This window comes from Thermochaetoides thermophila (assembly GCF_000221225.1).
Source record: "Thermochaetoides thermophila DSM 1495 unplaced genomic scaffold scf7180000011816, whole genome shotgun sequence".
NCBI classification, from domain to species: Eukaryota; Fungi; Ascomycota; class Sordariomycetes; order Sordariales; family Chaetomiaceae; genus Thermochaetoides; species Thermochaetoides thermophila.
Window position 1 is genome coordinate 2,416,282 of NW_006383032.1, and position 20,196 is coordinate 2,436,477.

Sequence of the window (20,196 nt, forward strand, 5' to 3'; positions counted from 1 at the left end):
CAGTGCAAGAGTGCTAACTGAAGTCGTTCAAAATCCAAGTGAAAAAATGCATACGATATGCTTCATCACTCAGGTTTGCGTGCTGAAACCAGACCAAAGAAATATCGTGGGGAGGGCAAAGTTGAAAATTACCGGATCATTTATATATCAAAACGGATTACATACATATCGTTACGTTACAGTGACGGCTACCGTTACCGTTCCCAACCAATGGCCCCCACCTCATAGAGCCGCTGGTTTTTCGTCTCGAAAAAAATCACCAGCTTGGAAGTTTTTCGGGTCCATTGTCCCCGAGTTACGATCTCTGGAAACTCGCGCGCTTCGTCACTATCACAAATATGGTCATTTCAGATCATCTCGAAGCACTCACCAAAATCGTGCTTCACAATCTGCGTTACCAGCATGACTGGGTCGAGGTACACCAGTACACAAAGCCCGAGCTCCCGCGACCGATGATTTACGGGCTTCCACCAAAGCGCCTCTACGTGCATCCGGACGAACAGGTCGCCATCATCAGGGCCGAAAAGGAGACCGGCCAACGCATTGAGCCAGAACCAGAGCTCGAATGGGTGCTGCCCCTACATCTTTCGGAGAAGTGGACGCCGGGCCAGTTTGCCGCGCTCTTCGATGCCATCGACAGCATCCCTCCTGGAGGCCCGGACCCGGACTCTTTCGATCTGGACGACCCGGCTTCCCAGTGGAAGCTTTGGCAAGGTCCAAAACGCGGGAAGCGCGTTCTGTTGGCTACTGTTCAGGACGACTCGACTGTTACATACTACTGGATCTTCGATGGGCTCGTGAAGCCCAGACAGAACTGAGAGGCTCTGGGTGTTGGATCAGGAAGTGATATTATTACAAACGGATTCAACTAGAATTACAGCATCTGCGCCTCTCATGGCGTGAATATGACCTTCTGTACCTTCATCTGGTCAAATAGGTCATAACCTTCCTCGGCCTGTGTGAGGGGCAGGATCTTGTTGAACATGAAGCTGCCGACGTCAGCAAGGCTCGTATCACTCACACGAGGGCAAGCCAAGGCTACTTACTCAAACTTGTGCTGGTTCCTTGCCAGCACCGGCAGCGCATCTTCGAAGATGGACCGCACAGGGCAGCGGCCCATCTGGATCTTGATGTTCTTTCTGTTGTGTGGGTCAGCAATAAGGCTGGAATGAACCAGGGCACGCGGCAAGACCACTCACCCATAAGCCTCAGCACCATTCCAGGGGATCTCGGCATTGTGCACACCAATGCTGCTGATTACGCCAAACGGCCTCAAAAGGTCGAACGCTGTCCTCAGCGCGGGGCTCAGACCAACCACCTCAATCACAGCATCAGCGCCCCTCCCATCCGTCACCTCCTTCACCCTTTTGATCATCTCCTCCTTCCCATCATTGAAGTTCAACGGCACAGCGCCAAGCTTCTTCGCCAGCTCCAACCTTGACGGCACGCCATCCACAGCAAACAAATACTTCGGCTTGTACTCGAGCGCCGACACAATGGCACACAAGCCGACGGGCCCGCACCCGATCACGACGACGGTCGCCTCCGACGGCGGCAGTTGCGGCGGGAGCATGGAGAAGGCGTTGCGTGCGCCGAAGAAGCCAGTCGGGAAGATGTCGGCCATGAGAACGAGCGCATGGTCATCAATCTCACGCGGCGCAGGCATCACGGTGCCGTCGGCGAACGGCACCCGCACGTACTCGGCCTGGCCGCCGTCCAGAGCGGCGCAGCCGAAGAGGAGTACGTGCTTGCAGCGTGAGGAGCAGCCGAGGTTGCAGTAGAAGCAGTTGTTGCTGGGAAGAGGAGTCAGTTAAGTGAAAGATGGCGGTAGATGAGTTGAATATAGTGTTTCGTTGTTGATTCCTTGCCAACTTACCAGGACACGGTGAACGGCGAGACCACTTTGTCGCCGACCTTGACCGTCTTCACGTCGCTTCCGGTTGCCACGACGGTTCCAACGAATTCATGGCCCATGATAAAGCCCGTCTCAGAGGGCTGGTGGCCACGGAAAACGTGGAGCTCACTGCAGCAAGGTGGTTTAGTTAATTTGAGGATCAAGAGCAGGTTTCTTGGATGATACTCACGAGCCGCATAGCGCCGTGGCTTGCACCTTCACAATGATGTCCTTTGAATCCTGCACTGCAAGAGGGACTAGGAGTTAGTCTTCAATTGGTAAGTAACAGCTGGGAGGGTAGCAAGCTCTATTTCCCCAGCTCCCGTAATGCATCAAAGGGAGAACATGCACTTAGGAACAGGACGGTCCTCCACACGAATCTTCTTAGGCCCATGGAAGACAACCGCCTTCATTGTCTCGGGAAGGGACTCAGAGGAAGCCATCTTGTGCTGAAATTACAGGTTGATTCGAATTGAAACCCGTGATTTAGGTAGTGCCTATATCTCTGTCAGCCAACTTTTTTTCTAAACTTAAACTCGAGAGGATGTTCTCAAGCTTGCATAACCTCGGCTTAATTACATACTCAATGACGTCTCAGATCGTGGCCGCAAGCAGACTATACAGTACAGAAACGGAGGCTCAATTGACAGGGGGGATCAAGTTGATATTGCAGTTGGTGATTTCTTTCAGTGGCGTGATCCTCAGTCACTCAGCTAGATTTCTTTCTCATCGATGCATCACATAGCATCTCCAAAGCTGCAAGCAGTGTCGGTAGGTTCACGATATAGCAGACCTTTCCCCGCCCCCGCCCTTCCCCATCTCCGCGCTGGAGATGGGGTAAGCCAATCCACTGAAGTGGAACTGTAGACAACGGAACCGGGTCCGGCCGAGGCTATCTGCCGAAGCCGAGATGACAGTAAACAGGTCAAGAACACCATGCGGGATGCCGAGGACCAACGTTGCGATCTCGGAGCGGAGTTGTTCACATAGATAAGTAGGCAAAATCTACGAGCAGTTACAACGCCGAAGGGTTGCCAAAGTCTGCACAGCTACATATCCTGCTGAATAGCGGTGAGGTTGTTGTTTTTTAGACATACATTGTCCATGCGAGGAAAATGTGGCTAAGGGATCCCCAGGTAGTTGTGGAGAGGTTGACAGCTGAAGCAATACAAGTTGTATCTTAAGGCTAGTCTATCAGGTATGCAACGGTTCAACAACTAAGCATTCTTGATGAATTGAAAGCGAACGCTCAGATCAACCTTGATATAGAGGCATGTTTAATGCTTTATTGCAGTTAGTCGCAATGGAAGGCCTCCTTGTAAGTGTGTGATAATTGCCTACGCAGCATAAATGTTCTATCTTTTTGTGTAGAGGGTTCCGTTTTTTGTCCCTCCGTAATGCTTTGTCGAAGATTGATCGTCCACGGTCTAATAACCGCAACGTGCCTTTGCGCAGTTAGAGGTTCATATTCTTCCTTTTATGCTCCGTTGGGTCACTTCAAGGAAACCCTCTAGCTTTCTTCTAGGGTATTGTCAACGCCGAGGAGCCAAGGATAAGACCCCATGGAAAAGATAAATTGGAGTAAAATGAGTGAGTGGGTAGAGAGATTCGGAACCAAAGGTGCGTTACCAAGAGAGGGGAACCTTTAGGCATTCCGTGCCGGCCGTAAAAAGGGCAACGAGACGGGACCGCATATATATGTCAGTGGCATATAAGACGGGTTGAAACAGTCCGCGAAACGATACTCATTTACAAAACAGGAAACACGGAAAAGGAGACTTCGGTTCTGGTGCAACCGGAATCAAAGATGACGACTCGATCAATCGAAGTGACTCGATCGAATTGGTTCGTAGTGATATCCAACACCGTACTGTCACAGACTACTTGAGAATACCGAACCTTAACGCTGTGGTATGATGAAGTTTGTTTCATGCACCTAGGGGCTGCAATATGGATCACCCTCGATGAAGCATAATTGTACGATCTGAAAGGCGTACAGAACTCGTCTTCCTTGGTTATAAGACAATGAGAACAGCAAGGAGGCCTCAGATAAGCACCAGGACGAGTACACAACATCCAGCTTTATTCCCTGGCGGACAGGTCGAGAAGGTACCACGACTGATGAGTGAAACTAGGTCTGGAATTGGTGCCACCAGCCACAATATTGGCGGCGTCTGAACACTTGACACACAAGCGTGGTTTCTAGCTTATCGGGTTCCTGAGCAGAACGATAATCAAGTCAGTTGTAGCGTTAATCAGAGGGCAACCCAGAGTTCGAATGGGTAAGTAGGTGCCATTCTTGTGATTACTGGTTGTGTCGATGAAGACGGAATCCTGCCAAACTCGGAAATACTCCGCCCCCCTCTACACTGCCCAAGTCAGGGAGGTAACAGTACAGTTGACTCCGTGTGTTAGTGTGTCCCTCCTTCATGAGATGAGTGGGAGGGAAAATGCCGCAATCCACTAGTGAACTAGCAGAGTCATTCTGGACGGACGGGACAGAAATGTATTGTATATTGGTTGCTCATAATCAGACTGGTTGGAAGGCGTCATGACCAAGTCATTCACTCGTAAATAAGTAGTTTTTGATGATCACCCTGTGCTAGTGTGAGGATAGGTGAGGCTCATGCCTGAAGTCGCACACTGTCCAGGCTTAAAACTGGCTACCACGTACATCGTCTGCTGCGGGGGAACGTGGAAACCCTCCATCTCTGTCCGTTGGGCCGGGTAAACCGAGTAAAAAGACGCACCTAATTGCGGCATGCCACGCTTCCTTAGCGTAGGCCCCTCTCCAGGCAAAGCACACGTGCCTGCCTTGTGGCCCAACCACGACTGGCCGTTGAAACATGAGGGTGAAGGATGGCTCCGATCACAGGTCACACGCGAGGCGCACTTAGCGGGGGTATAGTTTTCTGCGGCAAGTGGGTTATGTACTGTGGAGGTACGAACAAGTTGCAGGAGAGCGTGCTTGTGCGACAAGGCATGGTACTGAGTGCTGAGAAAAGGAGCTATGTTCGCTGAGATGGCCGAAAATAGGGCATGCTTCACCGGTAGGTAGTGATCGCGTCAGATGCTTAAAACATCTAGACTTTCGAAGGTGGCGTGATGTCAAAAAGCAGTCTGCTTTTGTACACTGAAGGGGATTATGACGGCTGTTTTGCACTGCTGGGAAGATACTGCAACATTGCAGCCGGGAGACTTCATCTCACATAGAAGCGTGACAAGTAGTGTGATGGCCGAGACAAGAAAACGCCGTGAGGATAGGAACCGGGAGTTCAGTTTGGACGACGGACGGATTCCGTGGTGATGGGTTAGGATGCAACTTGGTGGTCCCACTGGTACGTAACGGCTTCCCATAAACGCTACGAGCCGTCCTTGCATGCGGGAAAGAGAGGCTCGCTGGTTTGAGCTACTTGGCTTTCCTTTGTGCCCGGGACGTGGACAGGGATCGAGATGAAAAGAGACATGCAATGCCGGATGCTGGTCTCCGTGTGGAAGGTTAAAAAAGCAGCATTATCAGCCTATGAGGATGGGTTTGGATGCTGACGGCCGCTTCCACATTCTTCGAGGATCAGAGTCAGGGGTTGCTGTCATGATGTTCTCATAGTCCCCTTCACTGTGCGAGGGAGGATTCAGTGGTTGGTGATCAGGCGTTGAGGCCGCTGCAAACTTTGCATATCGTGTAAAATATTGTTGTGGGTTGACGCCAAGGAGAGTGCGTTAGCTCCCTGCGGTTGCTGCAAGCCAATGCTGCAGTGCATAGGGTTTGTTGTTCTCCCTACCGATGAGGCTGAGTGCACAGCTCCGTTCCAATCAGGACCCCGTATCTAAGACGAAACGATCAATGTCGAACCGAAGCGATCCCCCACCAAAACACAGCACGAGACTCCATGATGGCATTTTCCGTCCATGGAAATCGGCAGGTTTACCTAATAATGTACAAGGTGTTGTCGTCAGGCCCTGATTCGATCAATATTGCAGAGATAACAGACCCAAGCAGCTCATGTAGCAGCTAGGGATCGAGCCAGCCAGCTATAAGTGGGTGGTTAGATGCTTGCACAGCGGACACCCGGCAAAACTTGGGAAGAAACGGCACAAGCGAGGAGCAACGGAGGGGCGATGATCGTTGTGGACGGCGTCCATGATGTTCGGTTCTTGCCGTGTTTTAAGGGCGTTGTTAGGATCGTCCCAACTTCCTGTTTCCTTTTAGTTCCTTCCCTCCACACGCCGGAAAACATGCTGCGGCCCTGCGGGTGCTAAATTCCAAGGATAGGCCCCAAGTACTGCAGTAAGTTGGGGACTCGGAAAATGCTGTCCAAATGACAGGGTAAATGGTGGGGGGAAACGACTTGCGGCTGCTAGCGGCTACTCCTCATTCTCCGCAGAAACCCTTGGGGCAGGAGATTGGACGGTGCCCCTCTTTTGAGCCGGTCACAACTCAACCCAGGCTTTCCGTCGCTGTCAATTAGAAAATTCGATCCGGAGCGGGAGACGGATGGCGAATCAGATCAGGTTGACCTCTAAATAATATAAACCTGCCGTATGTAGTGTGTACGGATTACTCCAGGTATTCCCAGATGGCCCGAACTGCCGGATCGAACCGGCAGGCATCTCATTGCTCAGACCTGCTCCGTGCCCTGTGCACTGTCTAGGGATGTTCCTGATGCCGTCTCCGGTCGTTTCGGTTGGCGTTGGGGGCAGAGATCAGCGGGCCTTTGTGGGGGGGGGTCTCGTCACGTTCTGGACGCGGAAGGTGAGCATTTCTGCTCATCACGGCTCACCGTCGTTGGCCGACCACCGTGAATGTGCAGACGCCCTAGTCTTGACCCAGATGCGTCCAGCATGCAGGTTGACGAGAGAGAGATAATCCGAATGCGATGGGGCTATGCTGCGGCAGTCCTGCATTCCCGCAGACCGCAAACCGCCTCTCGTCAGCGTCAGCATCAGCATCCTTCAGCAGCAGAGCTTCAGCTTCAAGTCAACCTTCCCGACCCGGCTTGTCTTTTTTCTTTTTTCCTCGCTTTGGCATGCCCGATCGCGGTAGGTCGCAGGGTTACCCCCAATCAACGATGCATCCCGCAGCGGGCCCTTCCTCCTCCTCCCCATCGGTCGGCCCACCCTAACCCACATGGGAGTGACAGGAAAGTGGGTTTCTTGGATCTGCTGGGGCCCGAGAAGCCCTGGCCTGGAAGGTGGACAGTGGAAGTGGATGCTGTGGGAAGCATCTCGTTATGCACGTCCATTCTGTCCGGGCATGCACTTGCGCTGTATGCCTACTTGAGTCGTTGACACTGCCAAGTGTCTTTGAGCAGCTGCCCATCATTGATCGCACCAGCGTTGTTGCCAGGTGCCATATGTGAGGTTCTTTCCATCACATCATCCCCGTGTCTGAGGTTCCTGCTGCTGCCTGTTGCCCTTTTCCTGTCCTGTCCGCACAGCAGCTGCGATCCGGAATCTGGATAGGTGAGAACGGTAATCCCAACTTCAGCTGGGCAGTTGCGTCCCGTCTTGGGTCTGCTGAGGTTGCTTCCGTGTTTTTTGTCTCCATCTTCCATCCACTGTATCTCAACACGAGTAACGGTTACGGATTCCTACACGACCGACACCTGCACTACACCATACGTACATTACTGAGATTAGTTTCCGTTGAAACGCCGTGTTTCCAGGCCCAAGCCGAAAGCCTGCACACACTGTGACCTGCAGATCTGCAGTATCAAGAGCCTCATCCGTTCTCTCGGGCACTTCGCCTGTCTGGAGTGTGCGACTTTGCACCATTTGGGCCAGCACAATCACTTCAGTAGCCTCTCACAAGCACGATCCCGACCCGTCGTTCCAGCCAGCGCATGCTGCCGTCGCACCCGAACGCCTCATTTCTCATTCCTGCTATTCACAGTCCACAGTCCACGCCGGCCACATTTCTAGGCTCGGTCCCGCCTGGCTGTGGCCGACTGAGTCGTACCTTGACTTAAGCCTTAAATGCCGTGTTCCTGCCGCCCTCGAGAACGTTCATAAGCCTCTGGCTCGGCACCCAGCAGCTCCCAAGCTTCTCCATCTTCTCCTCGCACACCGTGACTGGGCTCCCTGGCAGGGCATCTGCAACTGGCTCTGGCGCTCTGCCGTCCCTCTGCGCAGGTAGGGCCAGCTTTGAGCGAGCCAGCCGGCAGTCGGTCGTCCAGAGAGCCAGAAGTTGCCTGCTAGTAGTCTTCAGGTTGTTGTGGTAGGCTGTGGAGCCGCCTGGACACACCACTACGCTACATTGGCGCTAGGTACGCTGACTGGCAGCTCTGGGACTTAGAACAAGTGTCGTCTGGGCCTTCTATATGGTATGGGCCATATCCGCCCACCACGGATACACGACACATCTCAAGTTTCCAGCCGTACCCGACTGCAGTGTACAGTCTGTACCTGACCCAGCTGGCAGTGGACCCGAAGCTCACCAACGTCCCCAGTACCATCACTGCCAAGACCCCGTCTCCTCAGCTGGCCTGCCTTGTTGCAGCGGCGTTGGCGCCCCGCTCCTCCACGCTCGCTGCGCAGCGGCCATCTCCCGTCGCCTGCGGTGCCCTCGCCGTCCAGTCACCTGTCATCCCAGGCTGTTGCGCAAACGAAGCAGCGCACCCACACCCACACGCACATCCACACCTCCAAGCATCCACACACGCCTTCATCCTGCGCCTGGTTGGCCTGACTGAGCACCTGTCAGTCAGTGGCTGACTGCGGCTTAAAAGAGGCTCCGAGCCCTTGACATACCCTGGCCGTTGCAATCTTCCTTGAGCCGCAGCTCGTACACCATCCAACACCACAGCCCACGCATTTCGTCGCAACCACGCATTACAGACCACCCCAGATCCAATCCTGGACCATTAGTATCAGTCGGAACAGCCCGGTCGAATCTATTCACAACGGAGCGTTTACGCCTGTGTTTACCGTTCGGCCCGAAACCTCGTTGGATTCCACATCACGCTAAACTTGGAACCTGGTTATTTTGACCTCCCTGCCTTTTCTGGCGCCAACGGACGTCAAACGTTGACTCTGTTCAACTTACCGGCCTTTCGCTTCTAGCTTGAGCCGCACTTCCCCCAGTGAAAGACAGGAAAAACGGAACCCAGCCACTTCCCCTTGCTTTCTTCCGGCACTGTCCGTAATATACAACAACCCCCCGCTCAATCAGCGACGTTCCCGAGTTGGTCACGGGATCCTTTCCGTTCCCCATCCTTTATCACTACGTTACGTGCCCACCTACCTATCAACCCCTGAGTGTCACCACCTTGAGCGATCTTCCGCCGTTGCGGCTTACTTATTATACCCCGCGTTTTCTCCCATCTTGGCGGTGCCTGCGGCTCTTATACGGACCCGTTCCCCGCTCTCCGCATTGCGTGCCAGGTTGCTGTGGCGTGTGCATGGCATCGCCTGCATTACTTCTCTGTCCGTGATCCGTTCGGCAAGCTGAGTGCGGGTCACCCACGAAAGAGTCGCCCCGCCAGTACGGGGCGGGGAAGTCTAACCAGGTGGTTCCTCTGAGTGGCCATTCGCTTTGATCGCTCACGAAGGCCGTGCAAGGTAGCCCTTGAGGGAGTTCAGGATCGAAGAGGGAATTTGCACTTTAACCCAGCTGAGTATTCAATGGCGGCTCGGCGTACACCTATCCAGTGAATTCAGGCACATGAGCAGTCACCAGAAGCTATGAGCACGACGACTGCCCCAGGCCTTGACCAGGTTCCGGCCAACGACTTGTACGACCCGGAGGAGGTATTGCTCAGGAACAGCCCGCTTCTGCAGCCACTTCGTCCCAATCTACGACCGGATCTTAGCTTAGAATCACCATCGCCTAGTCCTTCTCCGAGTCCCCCTTTCGGGAATCGCAAGCCAAACCAAGGCTATGCCGTTCTGATTGCCCACCTTGACGGTCACAGGCAAGAGACGTCGGCCTATGCCGAGATCGAGCCTCTGCCATCTGATCCCGAATCCGACGACTGTCCTGGCGAATCGGAGCCGCGGTATCTTGACAACTCCCCCGACGACATGTCGATTACCGAGAAGGGAAAGCTTTTTGAGGGCCAACCGGGAGAAGATCGTTCGCAAACTATGTCAGTCGGCTCTCCGGATGCTGCTAAAATGGGGGCCCTCACTTTGAATGAATATGATCTTACATCCTTGGCGGCTGACGCCCTGAAAGTGGTGTCAACCAGGAGCCCTCAATCTACAAATGCTGGGCCAACTCCCCCAATAACCGAACAAGGCACATTAAGGGATAGACACCCGACAACCACACTTCCAGGATCGATGTCTCTCAGTCGAATTGACCCACTGAGAGATGAAAGAACGGCGCAATCGTCTATTCCATCACCCGCTCTACATAGTCCTCAAGGACCATACCCGCCTTTTGGATCGGAAATCGTGCCCACCAACTCCATGTCACCACCCGTTAACAAATCAGGCAGCCATTCAGAAGGTTTGCCGCCTCTTCAGCTGAACTCGCCCAAGTCCGATGCCAGTAATCAGACTTTGCCATCTATCAGATCTCAGCTCGGAGATATCCCGCGGCGTGGAAGCAGTCACTCAACAGAAAATGGTATCAGAGGAGCACATCCGAACTTTGGCTCGCCGCCGTCTACCATCACACGCTTGCCATCTTTAGCACCACTAACGTCTCCACGTCCACTTCCTGTCGATTCATACCGCGATCCTCTCTCTCCAATGGTTCCTCCAATACCAGGTCCGGCATACTCATATGCACCCATCAACGGCGCTCTTCGACCTGATACGCAGAGCACACAACGAACGCCCACTGCGATGACGGCATCTGTCGCTGATCGGACGAGTACTCATGCCCCCTCTCAAACTGTTGGATACAAGTGTACTTATCCTGGATGCAATGCCCCTCCCTTCCAGACACAGTATCTGCTCAATTCTCATGCGAATGTTCATTCTTCCGAGAGACCACATTACTGTCCCGTGCCTGGATGTCCCCGTAGTAAGGGGGGCAAAGGTTTCAAGCGGAAGAATGAAATGATTCGTCATGGCCTTGTTCACCAATCCCCAGGCTATATTTGTCCATTCTGCTCGGACCGGGAGCACAAGTATCCTCGGCCAGATAATCTCCAAAGGTAAGGGTTTAATGCATTTGTTTTACTGGCTTGGATTGACTCTTCGTTGCTGACTTCTCAGGCATGTCCGACAACATCACGCCGACAAAGACAAGGACGACCCAAGGCTGCGCGAGGTCCTTTCCCAACGCCGCGACGGAGTTCGTGAGCGAAGACGAAGGACAGCGCACAACTGACTTTTTAACATCACCTTTGCCCAGTGACGTGACTCCTCGACCAATTCATCTCGTTTTCATCAATATCTTCTGCACATATCGCCGACGATGTGGCCGGCACGTTTATTGCGACGAGGATATGCCTTCTATTTTGCCTACGTTGTTTATTATGGACTGTATATATATATATATATATATATATATATATACATATATTTGGAAGGGATGCCATCAACCTATCGGGCCTGAGCTGGTATAATAAGCTTTGTCCGTTACTGTTTGTATGGCATGTCCCTTCTCTTTATTTTATTCGTGCCAACACCCTTTTTTGTACTAAATTGATATCCCTGTTTTGCTAGGGTTTACTGTTGGGCGTTTATCGGCGAAAGGGGGCAAGGACTGGAATGCACCCAACCACTCTGTTATGGAAATATTGGAAGGAACGGTTTGCAAAATCAATCTAGGTAGAGGTATTATTGTGGGGGCAGGGTTAGGGTGGTATGTCATCTCGCTGCTGCGTGCCCATGTCCCTAGGATGCTGCTCACATGGATAGCGTTGGGGGTATCATCTTCGTCTGCTCTATAGTTGTCGCACCGGGATGGGACCCATTATACCACTTTTGCTTTTTATCCCTGAGTTGATTTGCTGTTAATGGTTCCGGATGAACAATGGGATATGAGGCACTGGGCGAACATGGGAAGGGATAAGGACAGAGGGACGGCTGGAAGAAAAAGCCGTGGAAGGGCAGAATGAGATCATCGAGCCCTAGCGCCGATGCATCAAAGGGCTCCCTCAATGTGGGATTGGTTGCCAAACGGCGCGTAAGAGGCAGAGGAACTTAAGGAGACAAAATATGAAACGGTGTCGCTCCGAATTAAAGCCTCTACCCACAAATGGCTATTTGGGGAAGCTGGCAAGTAATAAATCGCCGAAAGGACATTTGTGGTAATGCATGTTTTGGAATAGACGATAAATTCCATATAATTAGATACCTGCTTGAGCTTGTCCTCTTAGCTTCACTTGTAACATGGCTTACCTTTAGCCGCATTGCAGCATTGCTTCTCGATAGATTTTAAGGAGGATGTATGAGTTATCTATGCAATGACTTGATATCGCAGCCTGATTTGGTAATGACGAGATACCCAAAAAGGAAACTTTGAAACCAGAAATTTCCAGTCAACAACACAGGGACACTATTTCCAAAGAGATCACTATGTCAACTAGATCTTCAGGAAACGATCCACAAATTTCGGATAATCTTCATCCTTGTCACTCATCTGCGTTCTCCCATACCTTCCCAAACTGCACAGCCCCATCGCTCAACACCTCTACATATACTCCTTCGTGCAATCCCCTTTCAGTACTGTTGCCTGCTACATCACCATCACCAGTTACTGTACCGCCCCCAATTCTCTCCACGACAACCCATAGCCCACCTGGTCCGTATGCCCTCACAAGTTCCGGGTCAACGTCCGCTTCACCCGTGCATAACCCCATTGTTGCGTCGGCGAACTCCCCTTCCTCATTGTGGTCGATGTTGCCGTCGTTAGTGTGTAAAGAACGGCCAGACATAGCTAGGACTTTCCTATGCGGTCCGGTGCCGAGTTCGAGGGAGATACGGATTGCTGTTCCCGATGTAATGCAAGAGTCAGGTCCAAGGGCAGGACGATGACCTGATGATGAGAACATGGGAAGCTCACTTGCCGCAGGGGGCGCTCCAGATCGGGCGAGGATGCACAACCTCGTCAGCCGGACAACGGAAAGACGCATGCGCAGTCTATGCTCACCCGATGAGCGAAACACGGCTGGCTTTGGAGCCGGGGTGCGCAGCATCCCCGCGGAATCAGCCAGCAACGGGCTGAGGGCGATTTCAGCATCCGCGCTGACGCGGAGTGTGAACTGTCCTGTCTGCCCCGGTTCATACGTTGACAGCACGACGGTGTAGATACCTGCGTCAAGGAGGGGGACTGAGAGGAATGTACAACCGCGCTGGTATTCAGGGCTGGCGGATAGGATGTCGCGGCCGTGGAGGGAGGTGATGCAGCGGCCGCGCAGGGCGGTTTGTGGGGAAAAAATGAGGGCAATGTGGACGGGGAGGTCACGCGAGGAGGTGCTTAGGACGAGGGTGAGTTGTGAGGAAGAGGTTAAGGTGAGGGCGTATTGCGGGTTTGTAAAATAAGTTGCGTGAGCGGCGCTGCCGCCTGCTGTGCGGCGGGTCCAGGCTCCGGAGACGGTTGTGGTGTGCTTGAGAGGCTCGTCGGCGGGGTTGATGGTTAGAGGGTCGAGTGAGAAGAAGGAGAGAGTAAAGGAATAGGATGGGAGGGGAAGTTCGCTTTGAGTCACAACGAGGGTTTGAGCGATATTTGGGGTCGGAGTGTAGCGCAAGAGTGTGTTCGGACTATCGACGTAAGGCCCCTGATGCAGGCAGTGATGTCCATCGGCGAGGGGAATGCGTGTCCCTGGTGGCGTGGATGCAAAAATGGAGAGCGACATGAAGCCTAGCTGCTTTGATACTGCGGCAAGCGAGAGACCATGGTGGTCCCTTTCTGATCTCCGAGCACGAAGAATATCGAGTTCCCCATCTTGCCAGTGGCGACTGAGCAGCACCCAAACAGAGCTCTTCGAAGGTGAAAGAATGCTGAATTGGGGATTGCGCGTGTAGACCAGCTGTTCGGTACTGTCTGGTATGTCCCATTTGAAATGATGATCCTGGCGATAGAGGAAGAGCGCCGGGTTCCAATTCACATAGAGGGAGTCAAAGTGCTGAAGTACATCCTCGAAGGCCATCCAGAACTGATTGGATTGCCCTTCTGATGTAGATCCCACTGTGTGTGCCTGGAGCGTTGCCGAGGATCCAATGCCGGTCCATACCAAACTATCAACCCAAGGATTTTTGACAAGAAGGAGACGGCTTTCTGCCTCGACTTTGACATCAAGGACGGCATAGTCATGCTCTTTGACTAAGCCCAGTGCCTGCTCTTCTTCAGGCAAAATATTACCAGTTCCTAACGTCAGTATTGCATCTCCCTCATCATAGGCTTTTTTGATCCTATCCCATGTATCGTCCAACTCAAAGTCATCACTTCATATGAGTTTGCGTTAGCGGACTTTCTTTGCTATTAGACAGCATGAAAGCTTACCTTTGAAGGAATATCTGCTCAGGTATCCAGCCAGTGAGAGCGTAGAGGTCTGTTCCAGAGTTGCTTCCGGGGAAGTCATAACCACCGCGGATTTTCAAATAGGCTTTCTCAACTAAAGCAGGCCAGATAAGCCGGGGATTCCGCCTGTCGACGACATATAAGGTACGATCGGTTGAAGAGGAGGGTAAACGGTCATCGATGGTGACCCTGCGCCAAGTGCCATTGAAGTACATCCGAAAGGCATACTTCCCGTTCTCGGAAACATCTGGTCTCATAAGTTCATGATTATAGGGGTACATCAATGAGCCCAACAGCTAGCAATCTCAGTAGTCAGTCAGCGACCAGAACAACAACCAAAACAAGCGGCAGCTTTTCTGAGCACTAACCGAACCTGGCCCAGGACTGAAATACCGGGCAGCAGCACACAGGCTAGCGACGACGGAGCAGTCCGAAGCAAGGTCTTGTGCTAGATCTAAATCGGAATTGGCCGCCATAAGCTGCTTAGCGTCATTTTCGAGGCTTCCATTCTCAGTGCGAGGTACTAGCTCAGCTGCACGACGCCAGCCAGAGAATGTAGTCTGTTGTTCATGGGAGAGGGTAAACGCCGTGTCATCACTGAGCAAGCCTTTGAGGTCAGTAAGTGGGGTCTTGTTGGTCAAGGTGACATCCTTCACGCACATATATACTCCTTCCGGACAGCTGGCTCTCGAGAACTCTTCGTCTGGCGGATCCTTCCATGGCGGAAACGTATTCCCATGAAGACGTGAAGCTCTCAGGACAACTATTTCTTCCGTCCTGGTGCGCTCTCGAGTCGATATAGGCAAGCTGGGGCGTTTGGTGGTAGCAGGATTTGCAGGATTCCGTTTGAGGAGCTCTGCTAGATCGATGAGCTCCTTGATTTTTGCTACGAGAAGCTTACGCTCCTGCAAGGCTGCCCGCTCTGCTACCTGCATGTACAGCTCTGCGGCAGCGCGAGCATACTCCAGCGCTTGCTCGCCACGGGCTCTTGAGAGCCGACGCTCATGCTCCTGATGCACTTGTCAGATATCACATCGCGATCCATGAAAAGCATTGGGTCACTGCTAAGAATGGCGGTTGCACATTCTGAGTGGTGTTTACCCACCAGCGCCTTGACCTTCGCTTCCATCATCTTCACCAGGCCACTTTCATTGACACACTTCCACAGACTTCGCCACCCCCGTCTTCTCGGCCCAGTTCACGGTGTTCAACTTGGTATCCGACATCCAGTTCAACACTGCAGCAGGTTGATTCTAATGGTTCAGCCACGAACCAGCCGTGGCCAGAACCAAGACTTCACGACGACAGGCCCACTCCAGCGGCGTCCACTGTAACATCCAGCATGCAGCCTTACCGGCACCCGGAACGGAAATCTGAGATTGGACTGGGCAGAGCGGGCTGCGTGCAAGTTGCATGCGTGAAGCCCAAGTCAGTGGCTCAAGGCACATCGGTGCCCAGTCGACAATTCTTACCGGCTGCAGGGGTTTAAACAAGCACAGGACGATGTAGAAGTTCCAAGCAAGCTGTGAGCCTAGCGTTGTGACGATGGAGCATGGGATTTGGGTTTCTAGTGTGAGTTCAGAAACCAAAAGCTCTCGGGAATGATAATTACCGTTGAGGTGGAGTGCAAGCTCCTATGGATCCAGAGGAAAAAGACTTATGGCTGGTCATACTTCCGGATTTTCAGCAGTTTCCAGTTGCTTCAACCCTGGAGGGCTTCCATGAACCTTCACTCACATCAGCAAGCGGGGATCATCAGCCTCTGGGGTTAGGTTTCTGGATAAGCTCAAGTCGAACCAGTCGAACCCTTAAGCCAGGGTTAGGGCTCATGGAATCCTCAGCTGCAGTGTCCGAGAGTCGGAGATGATGTTCTACCAATCCCAGGGCCAGACAGCTAGCTCTTTTTCATATGGTCACTGATATTTTACCTGAAAAAAGCAGCTTCCTGAGCTGCAAAGGAGCGGTTTCATTTGGCCAACCTTGTCTGTACCCAATCGATAAGGTGCTCGGGAGGGACACTGGAAAGCCATCCGTACAGTAAAATTGCATTTCCTTTTCTGCGCAGCTCTCGAGCTTCTGGAATGACGCAAGCACGACATCTTATGTTTCGCCCACTAACGACAGCCACCAGCGCCCGATTTCCAGCGACCGGCTCGTTCCGAGAATCCGGCGTGGAGCATCGGTCCGCTGTTGTCGAAAGCGTGCTGCCCTGAGCGAGCCAGAGCCTGGAAAGGGCTCCAGCGCATGGCAGTGCAGAGAGTAGGATGCGGGGCAATGGAAGATCCAGCGTTACCCCGAAGTTCGATCGCTGTGGAGGCGCAGCCGAGGTTATCCGGCTACCGATATCACGGGCGCTGGGGTGTAGAACTCGCGCGCGACTCCACCGCTCCGCCGGGAGCTTGTCGACCGACTGAAATACAGGGACGGTTCGCCTGCGCCTGCTTGTCGCCGTCCCTGTCGTCATTCTCCCCGATTCTGTCCATACTGTGCGTGGCGTTGGTGTGCTGTTGCGCTCCAATTCGACCCTTGTTTGACTCGTGTCCACGTCTTAGCCCCTCCGACTTCCGACCGCGGACGCAACTGCCGCCATCAACAACGGTCGAGTTTTACCGGCGGACAACTTACCTATTCAGTTCCGGACCCCAGATAAGCTGGCCTCGTCAACCTCCTCGCAGCATCGCAAACCTGTAAAAACCGCCCAGTGACAGTTGGCGCATTCCGTACCGCGGAGCAGGACACATAGAGATGGCGGTGCAGTCAAAGCCGGCCCCAATTGGGCCCTGGGGTAAAGCAACTGCTGGCGCTGCTGGCGCCGTTCTTGCTAATGCCCTCGTTTATCCTCTTGACCTGTGCGTCACTCTTTACATGTACGCCCATTATTTGCGCACCGCGGAATTGCTGACCAGGACGGTTTGTGCAGAGTGAAGACAAAACTCCAAGTCCAAGTAAAGACTGCCGACTCCGAGAAAGGCGACTCTAAAGAGCAGCACTACGCATCGACATGGGATGCCCTCACCAAGATCATGTCTGCCGAAGGCCTGTCAGGTCTGTACGCCGGAATGAGTGGTTGCTTGATTGGAGTCGCATCGACCAACTTTGCCTATTTTTATTGGTACTCGGTTGTCCGGACTCTTTATTTCAAGTACTCTAAGACGACGGCACATCCTTCCACGGTGGTTGAGCTGTCTCTCGGTGCTGTCGCTGGCGCGCTGGCGCAGCTGTTCACTATCCCCGTTGCTGTTATCACCACTCGGCAACAGACGCAAAGCAAGGAGGAGCGCAAGGGCATTCTTGATACGGCGCGCGAGATAATCGGCGAGGATGGCATTTCCGGTCTATGGAGGGGGCTGAAGGCCAGCTTAGTGTTGGTAGTTAATCCGTCTATCACATACGGTGCCTATGAGAGGTTGAAGGATATTCTTTTCCCTGGGAAGAAGAACCTGTCTCCCGGAGAGGCCTTCGGTAAGGATGAGATCTCCTCGGAATCTGAAACTTCGGACATGCTGACTCTTTTACCTAGTCCTTGGTGCCATGTCCAAGGCTCTTGCCACTATTGTGACCCAGCCGCTCATTGTCGCCAAGGTCGGCCTGCAGTCCAAGCCACCTGCGGCCCGCCAGGGCAAGCCTTTCAAGAGCTTCGTCGAGGTTATGCAGTTCATTGTGCAACATGAGGGTCCTCTAAGCCTTTTCAAGGGTATTGGACCACAAATTCTCAAGGGCCTGCTGGTTCAGGGTATCTTGATGATGACGAAAGAGCGGTACGTTTCGGTCGTTAAGCGTCTGCTTTAAGGACAACATATACTGACCTACTTTTAGGGTCGAGCTTCTGTTTATCCTCTTCATCCGCTGGATCCAGCTCATGCGCTCCCGGCAGCTCAAGTCTGGCAACCTGGCGAACGCGGCAAAGCTTGTTGCTCCCGTTACTGTTAAATAAAGAACTAAATAGGAGACATGGTTCAGGTGGCAGGAAACATCGGCATGTCATACCTACATTAACTTCAGAATTCAAATTGAAAAAGCTGGGCTGACCGATGAGCTCAGGTCCAGTTGGGCCAATACCTTAGCGGATGTGGACTTATGGGGCGGCGGCGGCGGCGGGTATTTGGATGTGGGTAGCGCATATAGATTCTTTTTCTCTTCTTTCTTGGGTAGTATAATGAATGCATTGCATGATCAGCAATTGATTTGGGCTAGCTGTCTAGTTCAATTGAGTCGAGTTGCAATTCATCTTCAACCCATTTGGTTGAATATCTGGGTGGCACTCGTTCAACGCTTGTGTGCTACGTTGTTCGGATGTAAGTGCCTACAAGATGTGCCGAGTTTGTTATGTTAGCCCCATGGCAAGAATACTCACCCAAGAGTGACCAAGAATGCTGCAAAACCTCTCCAAGGAGCGAGCAAAACAAACAGCGGCGCATTGCTGCTTCATTGTAACTCGGATCCAGAACCCAGAGAGAGCCCCGGATCTCCAGAATAATTTGATTTAATGGAATAAAAGCGTTTAAATTTGTTGTTGTTAACTTTACGAACTGGATCATTCGAACTACCATAGGGGGGTTTACACATACCTCCGGAGAAGCAGGCAGGGATTGGCTGTTACAATTACGGATGCGCTCTCTGCCAATATAACCATAAAAGTATTTCAAGCCGAAAAAATACCTCCATTAACAAGACTCCGCGACAGAATATTGGTTTTACCTGCTGAGGACGACCCTGGCTCATTCTTCCGACCAGAAAAGCTAATTTGATTGTGCCATTCATCTAGCTACAGGAAAAGGTTGTATTCGGTCGTATAGTTTTCCGGCGTATATTCAACCTGACAGTAAATGCAGACGTAGTGTTAAGTGCAATACTTTCTCAGTGTGCATTTCTTCACTTTAAAATGCACGTATAACTTTTTCTCGAAGGCAAATCATTTTGGTATGGGCAATAAAGGTTGTGCCCCTATTTCAAGGTGCGTTCGTGTGCTATGGTACCTAACACGTTACGATGGCCATTTTTGACGGCCCTGTAGAAGCTCAATTTTCCCTGCACCAGCCACACCCAGCCCCATCAACCTCAACAGCCACACCCACCAAATTAGGGTAGCCAAATTTCCTCGAATTTCTGTGCGTTTGTGAACTTTGCACCCTAGCTACGAGACCTCAGTCACCGTCTTGCTTCGAGTCGAAATCCGTCACAATGGCCAGTAGGTGACTCCCTATGCCGAAAGACTCTTTTGTAGTTGCAGAGATTGACAAATTCAACAGAGTCGAAGAACGCGTCCCAGCACAACCAGTCGCGCAAGGCGCACCGCAATGGGTACGAGCTTTGACGAAGACTATCTGCATTGATAATACCGGAGACTAATAGAATTATTTCGACAGCATCAAGCGCCCCAAGACCCAGAGGTACCCCTCGTTGAAGGGTGTCGACCCCAAGTTCCGGAGAAATCACAGGCATGCTCTGCACGGCACAGCTAAGGCTCTGGTATGCATTCCCCTCCCCCGATGGACTGGGTGGTCGAGAGCTGCCCGAGCTCAGTTCTGGTGACTAACATCCCCATGCAGAAGGAGCTCCGGGAGGGCAAGCGTGAGCGGGCTTAAATCCATCCCTTGTCTTTGCATCACGGGGCTGAGGAGAGGGGGCATCTTCGGATCATGACCTTTGACGAAGGGTTTCTGCGGTGATGACAATTTCGTTGCATCGTCACTACTGGGCCGGTTTCTGGTGTTTTCTAGGGCGTTCATTCGATCAACCAACGGAATACATGGGCCTCGTGCTAGAGGCGGAACAGCCGAGGGTGCACCCCCTCTTGTTCCTCGACTGCGACTCGACCCGATCTAAGACAGCAAGATACCCCGAGCGTGTGATGACAATCATGACCAACGTGTGAGGAGAA

The 20,196-nt window shown here is 52.5% G+C and overlaps 5 protein-coding genes across 5 annotated transcripts; 3 read left to right on the top strand and 2 right to left on the bottom strand.

Moving 5' to 3' along the window:
• Nucleotides 1-338: 338 nt before the first annotated feature.
• Nucleotides 339-818, top strand: CTHT_0027380 (uncharacterized protein; the record flags this gene model as incomplete). Its single annotated transcript, XM_006693132.1, has 1 exon — nt 339-818. The coding sequence occupies one exon, from the start codon at nt 339-341 to the stop codon at nt 816-818; it is 480 nt and encodes a 159-aa protein (XP_006693195.1).
• Nucleotides 819-892: 74 nt separating this feature from the next.
• CTHT_0027390 (dehydrogenase-like protein) lies at nt 893-2,337 on the bottom strand (the record flags this gene model as incomplete). The annotated part of the gene is made up of 6 exons (XM_006693133.1): nt 893-989; nt 1,047-1,139; nt 1,200-1,793; nt 1,877-2,023; nt 2,085-2,139; nt 2,271-2,337. The coding sequence occupies 6 exons, from the start codon at nt 2,335-2,337 to the stop codon at nt 893-895; spliced, it is 1,053 nt and encodes a 350-aa protein (XP_006693196.1).
• A 7,240-nt stretch (nt 2,338-9,577) lies between these two features.
• CTHT_0027400 (uncharacterized protein) lies at nt 9,578-10,149 on the top strand (the record flags this gene model as incomplete). The annotated part of the gene is made up of 2 exons (XM_006693134.1): nt 9,578-9,981; nt 10,071-10,149. The coding sequence occupies 2 exons, from the start codon at nt 9,578-9,580 to the stop codon at nt 10,147-10,149; spliced, it is 483 nt and encodes a 160-aa protein (XP_006693197.1).
• A 2,277-nt stretch (nt 10,150-12,426) lies between these two features.
• CTHT_0027410 (uncharacterized protein) lies at nt 12,427-15,447 on the bottom strand (the record flags this gene model as incomplete). The annotated part of the gene is made up of 4 exons (XM_006693135.1): nt 12,427-14,239; nt 14,298-14,611; nt 14,684-15,325; nt 15,421-15,447. 4 exons carry the CDS (start codon nt 15,445-15,447, stop codon nt 12,427-12,429), a joined length of 2,796 nt encoding a protein of 931 aa, XP_006693198.1.
• Nucleotides 15,448-17,060: 1,613 nt separating this feature from the next.
• CTHT_0027420 (uncharacterized protein) lies at nt 17,061-18,249 on the top strand (the record flags this gene model as incomplete). The annotated part of the gene is made up of 4 exons (XM_006693136.1): nt 17,061-17,164; nt 17,236-17,777; nt 17,836-18,073; nt 18,132-18,249. 4 exons carry the CDS (start codon nt 17,061-17,063, stop codon nt 18,247-18,249), a joined length of 1,002 nt encoding a protein of 333 aa, XP_006693199.1.
• Between the last annotated feature and the right edge of the window lie 1,947 nt (nt 18,250-20,196).